This window comes from Heptranchias perlo, chromosome 11, assembly GCF_035084215.1.
Source record: "Heptranchias perlo isolate sHepPer1 chromosome 11, sHepPer1.hap1, whole genome shotgun sequence".
NCBI lineage: Eukaryota > Metazoa > Chordata > Chondrichthyes > Hexanchiformes > Hexanchidae > Heptranchias > Heptranchias perlo.
Window position 1 is genome coordinate 79,878,489 of NC_090335.1, and position 16,045 is coordinate 79,894,533.

General features: G+C 53.8%; 1 protein-coding gene across 2 annotated transcripts in view; it reads left to right on the top strand.

The window, feature by feature from the left end:
- The window catches only part of LOC137327517 (1,4-alpha-glucan-branching enzyme-like), a 426,685-nt gene extending 411,009 nt beyond the window's left edge, over nt 1–15,676 (top strand). The window contains exons 16-18 of one of the 2 annotated variants that reach the window (XM_067993414.1): nt 5,900–5,950; nt 8,068–8,112; nt 14,456–15,676. In XM_067993414.1, coding sequence (XP_067849515.1) covers nt 5,900–5,950; nt 8,068–8,112; nt 14,456–14,512 — 153 coding nt within the window. In that variant the 3' untranslated portion in view covers nt 14,513–15,676. The remainder of the gene's footprint in view (nt 1–5,899; nt 5,951–8,067; nt 8,113–14,455) is intronic. The other variant, XM_067993415.1, reaches the window with a different exon arrangement.
- The last annotated feature ends 369 nt before the right edge of the window (nt 15,677–16,045 follow it).

A 16,045-nucleotide genomic window follows, 5' to 3' on the forward strand; every position in this document is an offset into this window, starting at 1 on the left:
TGCTGCAGTGCATCCTGTAGCTAGGACACACTGCAGTCACGGTGCGCCGGGTGGTGAAGGGAGTGGATGTTCAAGTGAATGCAGATCAAGATCCCACCAACAGCAATGAGCTGAATGGCTGGTTGATCTGTTTTTTGGCGGTGTTGGGTGAACTCTTCAGATAGAGCCATGGGATCTTTAATATCCATCTGAACTGGAGGGGGGGGGGGGCCCTCGGTTTAATGTCTGATCCGATGGACCTCTAACAATGCAGCACTTCCTCAACAAAAGCAACATCCTGCATTTTGACTCCATATCCCTTAATAACCTCGGCTGGCAAAAATCTATCGATCTTGGATTTAAAATTATTCATTGAGCTAATATCTTTTTGTGGGAGAGAGTTCCACACTGAGAGATAGTATAAATTGTCATTTAGAAAGGCACGGATTAATTGAGGACAATCGGCATGGATTTGTTACGGGAAGGTCGTGTCTGACTAACTTGATTGAATTGTTTGAGAAGGTAACAAGGAGGGTCGATGAGGGTAGCGTATTGATTAGTGTACATGGATTTTAGCAAGGCTTTTGACAAGGTGCCACATTGCAGACTGGTCAGAAAAGTAAAAGCCCATGGGATCCAAGGGAAAGTGGCAAATTGGATCCAAATTGGCTCAGCGGCAGGAAGCAAAGGGTAATGGTCGATGGGTGCTTTTGTGCCTGGAAGGCTGTTTCCAGTGGGGTCCCGCAGGGCTCAGTGTTAGGTCCCTTGCTTTTTGTAGTATATATTAATGATTTGGACCTAAATGTAGGGGGCATGAAAAAGAAGTTTGCAGATGATACAAAAATTGGCCATGTGTTTGATAGTGAGGAGGAAAGCTGTAGACTGCAGGAAGATATCAATGGACTGGTCAGGTGGGCAGAAAAGTGGCAAATGGAATTCAATCTGGAGAAGTGTGAGGTAATGCATTTGGGGGAGGGCAAACAAGGCAAGGGAGTACACAATAAATGGGAGGATACTGACAGTGGTGTGGGTGGGGGTGGGGTAGGGGGTGTGGGGTTGTGGGGGTGGGGTTGTGGGGGTGGGGGTGGGGTTGTGGGGGGTGGGGTTGGGGGGGGTGGGGGTGGGGTTGGGGGGGTGGGGGTAGGGTTGGGGGGGTGGGGGGAAGGGTTGTGGGGTTGGGGGGGTGGGGGTAGGGTTGTGGGGGTGGGGGGGGCGGGGGTAGGGTTGTGGGGGTGGGGGTAGGGTTGTGGGGGTGGGGGGGGGGGGGTGGGGGTTGGGGTTGTGGGGGTGGGGGTGGACCCACAGTGACACAATCAGTTGCTGGGACCTGTGTTTACTCCTGGACTGTGGGTGGTCCAGAGTGACCCACCACGCTGGCCCCCGACTGCTGTCTTGTTGGGGAGCAGCACCTTTAGGGAGTGATCTGTACGGCCATCTGTTCCACACTGTAATATTCACGATCTCTGTAAATTCCATAATCAACGCGCTCTCAGATCAGAAGCTCAGTATTTGTGTCTGCGTCGACCGTCAGCAGTGTGTTCTCAGCATTGGTTTTCTGGGAGAGGGAGGATCAACGGCCGACCCCGGCACTGAGCTCGGTCTCAATTCAAGACCAGCATTAAATTAATGGGAATCATTCAGACAGAGATCTGAATAAAGGATAATCATCTCACACTCCCCCCCCCCCCCCCCACCCACACCCCCCACCCACACCCCCCACCCCCACCCACACCCCCCCCCACACTCCCCCCCCCCCCCCCCCCCCCACACCCCCCACACACTACCCCCCCCCCCACCCCCCCCCCACACCCCCCCCCCCACACCCCCCCCCACACCCCCCCCCCCCCCACACCCCCCCCCCTCCCCCCCCCCCCACCCCCCCCCCCACACCCCCCCCCCCCCCCCCCACACACACCCCCCCCCCCCCCCCCCACACACACTCCCCCCCCACCCCCCCCCCCACCCCCCCCCCACACCCCCCCCCACACACCCCCCCCCCCCCCCCCACACTCCCCCCCCCCCCCCCCCACACCCCCTCCCCCCCCCAAACACACTCCCCCCCCCCCCCCCCCACACACTCCCCCCCCCCCCCCCCCCACACACACACCCCCCCCCCCCCCCACACACACACCCCCCCCCCCCCCCCACACACCCACTCCCCCCCCCCCCACACACACTCCCCCCCCCCCCACACCTCCCCCCCCCCCCCCCCACACACCTCCCCCCCCCCCCCCCCCACACACACTCCCCCCCCCCCCCCCCCCCACACACACTCCCCCCCCCCCCCACACACACTGCCCCCCCCCCACACACTCCCCCCCCCCCCCCCCCCCACACACACTCCCCCCCCCCCCCCCCCCCACACACACTCCCCCCCCCCCCCCCCACCCCCCCCCCGACACACACACCTCCCCCCCCCCCCCCCCACCACACTCCCCCCCCCCCCCCCACACACTCCCGCCCCCCCCCCCCCACACACACTCCCCCCCCCCCCCCCCCCCCACCACACACTCCCCCCCCCCCCCCCCCCCGACACACACTCCCCCCCCCCCCCCCACACACTCCCCCCCCCCCCCCCCCACACACACTCCCCCCCCCCCCCCCCACACACACTCCCCCCCCCCCCCCCACACACTCCCCGCCCCCCCCCAAACACACTCCCCCCCCCCCCAAACACACTCCCCCCCACCCCCCCCCACACTCCCCCCCCCCCCCCACACTCCCCCCCCCCCCCCCACACTCCCCCCCCCCCACACACACACTCCCCCCCACACTCCCCCCCCCTCCCCCCCACACACTCCCCTCCCCCCCCCCAAACACTCCCCCCCCCCCCACACACACTCCCCTCCCCCCCCACACACTCCCCTCCCCCCCCAAACACACTCCCCCCCCCCCCCCCCCACACACACTCCCCCCCCCCCCCCACACACACTCCCCCCCCCCCCCACACCACACTCCCCCCCCCCCCACACACACTCCCCCCCCCCCCCCCCACACACTCCCCCCCCCCCCCCCCCACACACACACACTCCCCCCCCACACACACACTCCCCTCCCCCCACACACACTCCCCCCCCCCCCCCCCACACACACTCCCCCCCCCCCCCCCACACACACTCCCCCCCCCCCCCCACACACACTCCCCCCCCCCCCCCCCACACACTCCCCCCCCCCCCCCCACACACCCTCCCCTCCCCCCCCCCCAAACACACTCCCCCCCCCCCCCAAACACACTCCCCCCCCCCCCCCCACACACACTCCCCCCCCCCCCCCCCTCACACACTCCCCCCCCCCCCCCCCCACACACACTCCCCCCCCCCCCCCCCACACACACTCCCCCCCCCCCCCCCACACACACTCCCCCCCCCCCCCGACACACACTCCCCCCCCCCCCCCCACACACACTCCCCCCCCCCCACACACACTCCCCCCCCCCACACACCCCCCCCCCCCCACACACTCCCCCCCCCCCCCACACACTCCCCCCCCCCCCCACACACTCCCCCCCCCCCCACACTCCCCCCCCCCCCACACTCCCCCCCCCCCCACACTCCCCCCCCCACACACTCCCCCCCCCCCCCCCCACACACTCCCCCCCCCCCCCCCCACACACACTCCCCCCCCCCCCCCCACACACACTCCCCCCCCCCCCCCACACTCCCCCCCCCCCCCACACTCCCCCCCCCCCCCCACACTCCCCCCCCCACACACTCGCCCCCCCCCCCCCACACACTCCCCCCCACACACACTCCCCCCCCCCCCCCCCCCCCCCACACACTCCCCCCCCCCCCCCACACACTCCCCCCCCCCCCCCCACACACTCCCCCCCCCCCCACACACTCCCCCCCCCCCCCCCCCACACACTCCCCCCCCCCCCCCCCCCACACACACCCCCCCCCCCCCCCCCACACACACTCCCCCCCCCCCCCCCCACACTCCCCCCCCCCCCCCACACTCCCCCCCCCCCCCCCCCCCACACTCCCCCCCCCCCCCCACACTCCCCCCCCCCCCCCCCACACTCCCCCCCCCCACACACTCCCCCCCCCCCCCCCCCACACACTCCCCCCCACACACACTCCCCCCCCCCCCCCACACACTCCCCCCCCCCCACACACTCCCCCCCCCCCCCACACACTCCCCCCCCCCCCCACACTCCCCCCCCCCCCCCCCCCCCCCCACACACTCCCCCCCCCCCCCCCCCCCCCACACACTCCCCCCCCCCCCCCCCCCCCCCACACACACTCCCCCCCCCCCCCCCCCCACACACTCCTCCCCCCCCCCCCCCCAACACACGTTCACGCGCACCAGTACTTTCTGTGGAGTTTTTCCCAATCCCTCGGCCATCACTTCAGTGGGTGATCAGCAGAATTCCCAGAGAAACGATGTTTCTCCCAGTTTCGGTGAGAGATTCCTTAGAGATTCTACCCTCTTTACACAGCACGTGCACACACCGCACACACACACTTGACTTTCCCTCCTGCTTTTAGTTGGTTTGATTTTATTCCCTCTTTGCTATATCTGCCTCACCTGACCATATATCCCAATTAATCCCGTTTTCCCAGTCTCGCCATTAACAATTCCTGTTAACATAAGATGATATTTCACTCACCTTTCCAAGTCCTTTTCTTCCCACATCTTTTTATTTCCCATTTCCCCCTGTCCAACTGATTCAGGCTAAGTGTTGTCACTAGGATTTCAGCAACGCGTGTCATAAGGCACCTGAAATTTTCAGCATCCACTTAAACCCAGTTAAGCTCAGATTATGTCTGGAGAGAGTATTTTGAGCTGTACAACACTGGGGTACAGTACTGGTGGGTACAGGTCTGTCACTGTATAACACTGGGGTACAGTACTGGTGGGTACAGGTCTGTCACTGTATAACACCGGGGTACAGTACTGGTGGGTACAGGTCTGTCCCTGTATAACACTGGGGTACAGTACTGGTGGGTACAGGTCTGACACTGTATAACACTGGGGTACAGTACTGGTGGGTACAGGTCTGTCCCTGTATAACACTGGGGTACAGTACTGGTGGGTACAGGTCTGTCCCTGTATAACACTGGGGTACAGTACTGGTGGGTACAGGTCTGTCACTGTATAACACTGGGGTACAGTACTGGTGGGTACAGGTCTGTCCCTGTATAACACCGGGGTACAGTACTGGTGGGTACAGGTCTGTCCCTGTATAACACTGGGGTACAGTACTGGTGGGTACAGGTCTGTCACTGTATAACACCGGGGTACAGTACTGGTGGGTACAGGTCTGTCACTGTATAACACTGGGGTACAGTACTGGTGGGTACAGGTCTGTCACTGTATAACACCGGGGTACAGTACTGGTGGGTACAGGTCTGTCCCTGTATAACACTGGGGTACAGTACTGGTGGGTACAGGTCTGTCCCTGTATAACACCGGGGTACAGTACTGGTGGGTACAGGTCTGTCACTGTATAACACTGGGGTACAGTACTGGTGGGTACAGGTCTGTCACTGTATAACACTGGGGTACAGTACTGGTGGGTACAGGTCTGTCACTGTATAACACTGGGGTACAGTACTGGTGGGTACAGGTCTGTCACTGTATAACACTGGGGTACAGTACTGGTGGGTACAGGTCTGACACTATAACTATATATATCCTGTATCACTGCACTACTGTACCCTATATTGAACATCAAGAAAATATTAAGTAATTGGTTAAAGTGAGATTCCTTCAGTGGCATATTGGCACTAGTGTGTTAAATAAGCCCTAGTGACAACACTGATTTGTTTGTTTTATTTTCCTCATAAAATGTTCTAACTTTTATTTTTAATTCATTAACTGTTTCCATACAATTTCCCATTCCTTTATTTTCCTGCTGTTTGCTCCTGTTTTTTCCCCATTCTTTCATTTCTTCCCCCTTTCTCTTTTCCTTCCTCAGTTCTGTAGTGATGACATTGACTTTTTCCAGAGGAGAGCCCATGCTTTCGAGGTAAGCGCCAGTAAGACGTGGAGAACGTTGGCCGGGGGTGGGGTGGGGTGGGGTGGGGGGTCAGAATGTTTAATTGGAGGAGTGATGGGTGGGCGAGACCGAGGGTTTGATTGGATCAGGAAAGTGCAAGGAGCTGGAGAATGTTTCAAGACCAGAATCTTTAGCAACAGGAAAAGCCCATTGGGCCCAACAAATAGGTCTTTGTTGGTAGATCTACCCCACCTTCTCCCCATATCCCTCGATCCCACCTACCCACCTTCTCCCCATATCCCTCAATCCCACCTACCCACCTTCTCCCCATATACCTCAATCTCACCTACCCACCTTCTCCCCATATCCCTCAATCCCACCTACCCACCTTCTCCCCATATCCCTCAATCTCACCTACCCACCTTCTCACCATATCCCTCAATCCCACCTACCCACCTTCTCCCCATATCCCTCAATCCCACCTACCCACCTTCTCACCATATCCCTCAATCCCACCGACCCACCTTCTCCCCATATCCCTCAATCCCACCTACCCACCTTCTCCCCCTATCCCTCAATCCCACCTACCCACCTTCTCACCATATCCCTCAATCCCACCTACCCACCTTCTCCACATATCCCCCCAGCCACTGGGGAGGTTTCTCCCTGACCCCCCGTTGTTTACACTCCCGCCATTGGTCTCCAGAAATATCCATCCTCACGGTTCCTCGCCCTCCCACGGCCAATCGGAAAGCAAACAGACTCTCGGTTGCTCGATTGGATGAATCTTGACTGTCGGTCAAACAGCCTTTTCCCTCCTGCTCCAATATAACCAATAACTAATAAATGAAAGCATGCAAAGAAAATGAAAAAGAAAACCCACCTTTTTTTTTAATGCCCCTATGATTTTTCTTCCGGGCGTTTTGCTCGCTGCTGTGTCCCGGAGATTAATTTTCAATTCCTGGAGACTCCAGGACAATCCTGGAAAGTTGGTGACCGTACTAACATACGTTTTGGAATATCCCGGGGATATGATGGAAAAACTGCAAATGCCCGAAATCTGAAGTAAACACAGAACATGCTGGAAATGTCCAGCTGGTCAGTCAGCCTGAGGACCGAGAAGACAGGTCATGACCTTCCGGGTGTGTGCCCATCAGACCAGCTCCAAGACCGGGGGGACACCCCCGAAATGTCATGACCTGTTATTCCTCTTTACATAGGTTGAGTGAGCTGTGGAATATTCTGGTGTTTAGTTTGATCCAGGTGGAAATCTTCGCCAGGAAATTAATTGGGTGGGGTGGGGGTACGGTGGCCAGGATTGTCCTGGAGTCTCCAGGAATTGAAGATTAATCTCCTGGACACGACCCGGGTGCAACACCCGGGAGTAAAATCATAGGGACAATAAAAAAAAATTTTTTAATTTTTTCATTTTCTTTAAATGCTTTCATTTATTAGTTATAAAAATATCGGAGATGGGGGGAAAACCGCCATGTCACTGACAGTCAAGGTGAACCCAGTTGGGTAACAGTGTCTGTTCCCTTTCCAATTGGCCGTGCGAAGGCAGTGCGCCACGAGGATGGACCGACGGCGGGGAGCGTGGAGGGGGGAGGTCACGTGATGAAACCTCCAGGAATAAACCCACCCAGAGTTGGTAACCCTGGGTGGAGTTGGTGATAGACAAGATTGCACAAAGTCTGCAGAGGCACAGCCCTTACTCAATCCACACCTAGTGTTACTCTGCCACCTAGTGGTAGCTGGACTTGGAGCATTTTAACCAGAGGCTGAGTTTGAACACCGGGGATTCATTGAATTGGAGGGAAAACACAGCTGCCCACTTAGTAGTTTTAGTATAAATAGTATTTTTTTTAAAAAGTTAATTTTCAGACTCTCCTCGTTCATTTATTTTTGTATAATTTAAAAGTCACAGCTCCATGCCTGTTCTCTCCCTCCCCCAAAACACAGTTTCCATCTCCTTTGTTCCTTCGCTGATCCCCATTGCTAAGTATTGTGTAGACTTATTTCCTGCTATGCCTTGCCTCTAACTTTATTTTAATCATTAACTGTTTTCCTCACCCCTGGTTTCCTGCTGTGTGCTTTTTTTCCCCCCTTATTCCTTTATTTCTTCCTTTTTCTATTCCTTTTCCCAGCTCGTGAATTACGGAGTTTTGCACAGTTGCGAACATTCTCTGCAGGTAAGCCCTGGCATGAACTGGGGATGGTGGGCGGATGTGAGGGGATTCATGCCCGAGGAGGAGGTAGAAACGGGCAGAGCAACCGAACGGGGGCTCAGCACCTGGGAAACTTTGGTCTAAGACTGAGACCGATCTGTATATTAACTCCATCTACCCGCCTTGGTTCCGTAACCCTTAATACCCTGGCCTAACAAAAATCTATCAATCTCCGTTTTGAAATTTCCAATTGACCCCCAGCCTCAACAGCTTTTGGGGGGAAGAGAGTTCCAGATTTCCACTCCCCTTTGTGTGAAGAAGTGCTTCCTGACATCACCCCTGAACGGCCTGGCTCTAATTTTAAGGTTCTGCCCCCTTGTTCTGGACTCCCCCCCCACCAGAGGAAATAGTTTCTCTCTATCTACCCTATCAAATCCTTTAATCATCTTAGTCCCAGTATCAATCTGATGAATCTGCACTGCAACCCCTCCAAGACCAATGCATCCTTCCTGAGATGTATATTTAATAGCCACTGATGTCTGCAATCGTTCACAGAGTGAGACTTGTAAACGCTGATAATGCGCATCAGGATTAGCTTAGAGCTACGAATTGACCAGAGTCTAACCGTTTAATGCTAATGGCCATTAATGCCTCAGTGTGCCATTGTGAACATTGTGCTCTCCACGTAGAGTTACTGTCCTTTGCTGGCTTGGGAGCCCAATTAAAATGCTCTTTAGAAGCCATTATTGCTTTGCTAAGTTTTTTTTTTGCTGGCCCAGGGCTGCATCTTCGAGCAGATTCACACAGCAATTATTTTCAGTCGTTTGCCAAAACGCGAAAGCAACTCTGAGTGGTTGAAAACCAACAGACACAGATCGCTACCCCGGCTGGGAATTCACCCCAGGCCTCCAAACGGTCTCAGGATCAAAGCAGCTTCCCCCACTCACCAGCAATCTGTGGGAGATTCTGCTCTCCACGCCAACTAGATAGATTCTGCGCCTGGTGTTTGGTTTATTTTTTTATAATCGCTGTATCCGGCCACTGATCGTCTCTGTTCTCTCTCTCTCTGTCTCTCTCTCTCTCTTCACCCCCCCACACCCCCATGCGAGCTGTCCAAAGAAACAGGGCTACCATTTTAAAGGGGGTGCAGGAACAGAGAGACATTGGGGTGTATGTACACAAATCCTTGAAGGTGGCAGGACAAGTTAAGGAGGCCGTTGAAAAAGCATATGGGATCCTGGGCTTTATAAATAGAGGCATAGAGTACAAAAGCAAGGAAGTTATGCTAAACCTTTATAAAACACTGGTTAGGCCTCAGCTGGAGTATTGTGTTCAATTCTGGGCTCCACACTTTAGGAAGGATGTCAAGGCCTTGGAGAGGGTGCAGAGGAGATTTACTAGAATGGTGCCAGGGATGAGAGACTTCAGTTATGTGGAGAGACTGGAGAAGCTGGGATTGTTCTCCTTACAGCAGAGAAGGTTAAGTGGAGATTTAGTAGAGGTGCTCAAAATTATGAGGGGTTTCTTCGGTGCAGGTTTCAAAATCATGAAGGGTCTAAACAAAGTAAATAAAGAAAAACTGTTCCCATTGGTGGAAGGGTCGTGAACCAGAGGATGCAGGTTTAAGGTGATTGGCAAAAGAACCAAAGATGACATGAGGAAAAACCTTTTTACGCAGCGAGTGGTTAGGATCTGGAATGCACGGCCTGAAGGGGTGGTGGAAGCAGGGTTAATTGTGGCTTTCAAAAAGGAATTATATAGGTACCTGAAGGCAAAAAATTTGCAGGACTACGGGGAAGAGTGGGGGAGTGGGACTAGCTGGATTGCTCTTGCAGAGAGCTGGCACAGGCTCGATGGGCCAAATGGCCTCCTTCTGTGCCGTAACCATTCTATGATTCTATGATAGAGTAGATAAGGAGAAACTGTGTCCATTAGCAGAAAGGTCAGTGACCAGAGGACACAGATGTAAAATAATTGGCAAAAAAGCCAGGGCGGGGGAGATGAGTAAATGAGAAGACATTTTTTACGCATCGAGTTGTTCTGATCTGGAATTCACTGCCTGAAAGGGCGGTGGAAGCAGATTCAATAATAACTTTCAAAAGGGAATTGCATCTTTACTTAAAAGGGAAAAATTTGCAGGGCTATGTGGAAAGAGCAAGGGGAGCGGGACTAATTGGATAGCTCTTTCAAAGAGCCGGCACAGGCACGATAGGCCAAACGGCCTCCTTCTGTGCTGTAGGATTCTTTGACTGTCTGACAACCCTGCTGTCGTATACTGGAAGTAAGTGCCTTGCACAGGTGCTGCACTCCAGTTACTACTGGGTCCTGACGGGGTGAGAATCACTGGGTGATGCTCCTCGGATACTTTGAATGAAGCTGGGAGTGTGGGTGGGGGTGTGGGGGATGGGGTGGGGTGGGGGTTTGGTGGGGGAGTGGGGTGGGGGGCGAGGGATGAGATCAGCTGCATCCGAAGCTTGATCATAGGTTATTGTGAGATGTTGCTCAGCAACTGTCTGTTGGAGGCAGTGCGCGTGACGGGCAGATGTGGAGGGGGGGATGAGAGTGAGAGAGAGAGAATTATCTGCTCTGAAGGGCCAGTTGTCAAAGGCAGTATGTAACGGAACCGCACAGACCAGAGGGGCCCAGTTTCACTCTGTGCTGTGTTGGCTGCTCTCATCCAGACTGGCTGGAGGTGGGTGCCACAATTCGCTTCAGCACCCCTGGAGCCTGGGAGGGGAGAAATGGACTGACACAAGTCTCTGCCTTCAGGGAAGAAAAGGAGAAATTGGGGGGGGGCGGGGGCATGAAAGGGTCTCCTGGCAGCTGTAGAATTGGGTTTTAGTTTGTTCCCGATTTATACAAGCAGAATGCAAACCCAGTATCAATCCCACCTCATAAAAAGAAATGGAATTCTACATTCCGAAATGGACCAGGCACGAGAGAGAGAGAGAGAGAGAGAGAAACGGAGAGAGAGGGAGAGGGAGAGGGAGAAACGGAGAGAGAGGGAGAGGGAGAAACGGAGAGAGGGAGGGAGAGAGGGAGGGAGAGAGAGAGAGAGGGAGAGAGGGAGAGAACCTGCATTTATACAGCGCCTGTCACACCCCCAGGGCGTCCCAAAGCGTTTCACAACCATTGGATTACTATTGAAGTGTAGTCACTGTTGTGATGTAGGCAAATTTGTGCTCAGCGAGATCCCACAGAAGGCCAGATAATCTATTTCAATGATATTGGTTGAGGGATAGATATTGGCCAGGACCCCGGGGAGAACTCCCCTGCGGTTATTCGAAATAGTGCCATGGGATCTTTTACATCCACCAGAGAGAGCAGTCGGGGCCTCGTTTTAACGTCTCATCCAGAAGACAGCACTTCCCTCAGTACTGCACTGGGAGTGTCAGCCTGGATTATGAGCTCAAATGTCTGGCATGGGACTTAAACCCATGACCTTCTGACTCAGCAGCGGGAGTGCCACCCACTGAGCCCCAGCTGACATTTAAAATAAATCTCCTTCCAGGGATGGGATTCATGCCAGAACCAACTGGGCAACACGATGTAAATTCTCACCTGTCATCACCACTTCAAGTTGCTCCTGTTACTCTCTGTCAAAGATTTATTTCATAACAAAAGTAGATGTGCATACAGTGCCAGGCCGTGTGCGTGCACTGTGTCGTATTCTAGCACATTACGCAGCGTGCACGCACTGTACTAGTACACTGCACAATGTGCACGCACATTACATGCACATCATGAAGTGTACACACATACTGTACGGTGTACACACCCTGTGTAGAGTGAGAAGAAGAAATATTCGACAAGGTAGAAAATAAATCCCAAAAGGAAACTTCATTTCCATTGTAAGGGGCTCATGGTTAGACACTCAGACAACCTGCCCATGCCTGGTGTAAGATTCCTGGGCTCCAAATGCCTTAATCCCACACCTCCAGGTGTTCCGGCACTCCAGCCTCAACGGATGCAGCAGGTTTACACTGGGATTGCCGCCGTCTGCATGAGTAAGTAGCTCCCCACTGGCACTGATATAAAAGCATCTGTGTGTGGTTCCCATTCATCCCAGTCCGAACTGAGCAGCCATCAATTACTCCAACAAATGGATTTACTTTTTTAAAAATAAAAATCCATTGGAGAGAGAGTGTGACCTCCAGGCATAGACAGGACCGTCTGAAATATTGATGGGCTGCTAAGTATTTTATGCAGCATTTTATGTTGGTACAGAGGGCTCTAAACTGGTCTGTTGAGCGACTGATGATCTCGAGGGTGAGGGTCACGTCCTTCAACACTAAAGTGTCGCTATTTTTAGGGATGTTGCTTTTTGGTTGCATCTTGTCGAGTTACATTTCAGATTTGGTGCCAGAATTGATTAAGGCAGCCTGTTTTTTTGAGTGCATATTTCACATTTTGGATTTTAATGAGTGTGGGGATAATGTCGGAACAGAAGGAGGCCATTCAGCCCCTCGAGCTTGCTCCGTTCTGTTAGATCATGGCTCACCTGTACCTCAACTCCATTTACCCTCCTTTGCTCCTTGTCTCTTGATACCCTTACCCAACAAAAATCTATCGATCTCAGTCTTGAAAGTTTCAAATGACCCCCAGCATCCCACAACCTTTTGGGGGAGAGAGTTCCAGATTTCTACGACCTTTTGTTTGAAAAAGTGTTTACTGAACGGCCTAGCTCTAATTTTAAGATTATATTCCCTTGTTCTGGATTCTCCCACCAGAGGAAATAGTTTCTATCAACCCTTTCGAATCCTTTTAACATTTTAAACACCTCGATCAGATCACCCCTTAACCTTCTATACTGAGGGGAATACAAGTCAGGTTTATACAACCTGTCCTCGTAATTTAACCCTTTTAGCTCTGGTATCATTCAGGTGAATCCGCGCTGCTCCCCCTCCAAGGCCAATATATCTTTCCTGAGGTGCGGTGCCCAGAGCTGAACGCAGTATCTCTAAACAGGTCTGATCAAGGCTCTATACAACTGTATACACTTCCTAACTTTTACGTTCCAACTCCCAAGGTAAATATTCCATTAGCCTTTTTGATGACTTTTTCACCTGTGCACTAGCTTTTAGTGATTGGTGTACATGGACCCCTAAATCCGTTTGCTCCTCCACAGTTCCTAATCTATCTCCATTTAGAAAATATTCCGATTTGTCCTTCTCAGATCCAAAGTGGATGAGCTCACAATTCCCCACATTAAACTCCATCTGCTGCAGTTTTGCTCACTCACTCACGCTCGCTCGCTCACTTACTCACGCTCGCTCGCTCACTCACCTCGCTCACTTACTCACTCACGCTCGCTCGCTTACTCACGCTCGCTCGCTCACCTCGCTCACTTACTCACTCACCTCGCTCACTCACTCACGCTCGCTCACTTACTCTCGCTCGCTCGCTCACTCACCTCGCTCACTCACTCACCTCGCTCACTTACTCACGCTCGCTCGCTCACTCACCTCGCTCACTTACTCACGCTCGCTCACTTACTCACTCACGCTCGCTCACTTACTCACGCTCGCTCACCTCGCTCACTTACTCACGCTCGCTCGCTTGCTCACTCACCTCACTCACTTACTCACGCTCGCTCGCTCACTCACCTCGCTCACTTACTCACGCTCGCTCGCTCGCTCACTCACCTCGCTCACTTACTCACTTCGCCCGCTCACTCACCTCACTCACTTACTCACGCTCGCTCACTCACGCTCGCTCACTCACCTCGCTCACTCGCCTCGCTCACTTACTCACTTCGCCCGCTCACTCACCTCACTCACTTACTCACGCTCGCTCACTCACGCTCGCTCACTCACGCTCGCTCACTCACGCTCGCTCACTCACGCTCGCTCACTCACGCTCACTCACTCACCTCGCTCACTCGCCTCGCTCACTTACTCACTTCGCTCTCTCACTCGCCTCGCTCACTCACATTTTGATGCTGGTCCACAAACCCTTTTATTTCACTTCTGACTTTCTCTTCTTACCCCCTCTGCTGAAGGTGGTGACTCACAGTGGGTCCCATGAAAAATAGCTGTCCCTCTGTGGTACTAACGTGTGCAAGCGTGCACAGTGAGTGTGAGCATGCTATTATCACGGGAGTAGAGAGGGTCACTGGGTAGTGATCATGATCCTGGCTCAGTTTATTGGCTCCCATTACACCAGCAGGTTCCGTTTATTGGCTCCCATTACACCAGCAGGTTCCGTTTATTGGCTCCCATTACACCAGCAGGTTCCGTTTATTGGCTCCCATTATACCAGCAGGTTCCGTTTATTGGCTCCCGTTACACCAGCAGGTTCAGGTTTGTCTCCGATCCCATGCTCGTTGCTCTGTATGGCACTAATTGTAGTTTCTGTGTTGTTCTAGATATATATTCCCAGCAGGACTGCCATCATACTTGCAAGGTCAGACATCACCAAATGAACCCTGGGAAAGCCCAGCAGAGTGACAGGTGCCTCGTGCCAAAGAGGAAGACTCGGAGAAGCTACTACACCACTTAACCCCTACCCCTCCCCATCATTACCAACCCATAAACGATGGATTCTGTAGTTTCTTTTAATTTATTAATTTTTGTTGTTAATTGAGAGTATAAGTGCTTTTACACTGTAGGAGTGCAGCTGTATACAGATGTATAGGTTCTCTGTCGCCTGCCCAACAAATTGTACACCCTTGACGACCTTGGTTTCTAAATGTTTTGTCTGATGAAGGCAGCCAGTCCCCATGCTTGCTGTCTAGCCCTTCACATTGCACTGTTACAGCCCAGCAGTGCCGTGTAGATCATCGACTGCGTCGCTGTTAGAACAGGAGAGCAGCTCAGGGCGGTCACTGTCCCAGAACAGGTTCGCAGAGCAAACACAAAAAATACGCCTATAGCGGATGGGGAGGGGTTAATTTGGGCGCCTCTTTGCGTTAGTTTACAAAAGGAGCCTTTCATTGGATCAAACTGACGGTGCGGAGAGGGTGTCCTCCCCAGTTGCTGCTCGCCACGGGCTGGGAGCAAACGTTGCGACAAATTTCCACCAGGAACGAGGGACCTGGAGGTCGGAGGTGACTCCTCAGATCCTCCTCCAGGACCCGGAACTTTCCTTCCGATCTATGGTGCCGAGATGCTGGGTTACTGAGCGAGAGAGCGCGCCACCAATCACCATGCATTGTAGTCCTGCTTTCCCGGCCAAAAACCACCGAGCCACAGGCCAGTTTTTGGGACAGTGACTGCCTTTCCCGCAGTCAGGTCCTCGACCCCAAATAAACCAGGAGTCATCGAGCCCGACGCAGAGACTCTCCAGCAGCAGAGTATTTCGCGTTTAATTCACAAATACAAATTGATTTAATTAGCGAGTGTTATACAGACAAAATCCAAATCGAGCATAACCTCTAAATTTTATAATTGCGAAAGTTTGAAAAGTAGAAGCAGGGAATGAATAGAAAATGAGAAATTGCAGTCGAATGCATGCTCAGGTCTCTGAGTTTGAACACACTTCCCAATCCCTCATTAAACCCTTGCACACACTGTAGCAGACACTGAAGCTGTATTTGTGTTTCTCTGAGATTAAACAGATACCAGATTAAACAGATAACTGCGGTAAAGAGGCAAGCAATTCATTTCTTGGGGTTTCGTTTTCCCGAGCAGTTACCTGGTTGAGATGTTCCTTCGTGTATCAGCGTGGCTCAGTGGTTAGCACTCTCACCTCTGGGTCGGAAGGTTATGGGTTCGAGCCCCACTCCAGCGACTTGAGCACATAATCCAGACTGGCACTTCAGGGAGCGCTGCACTGTCGGAGGCGCTGTCTTTCAGATGAGATGTTAAACCACTTCAAAGATCCAGCAGTTCTCCTGGTGTTGTGGGCCAACATTCATTCCTCATCCAACACACCCAGAAAACAGACTAATTGGTCACATTTCATGGCTGGTTGAGATCTTGCTGTGAGTTTTGGCCTAAATAGCAACAGTGACTGC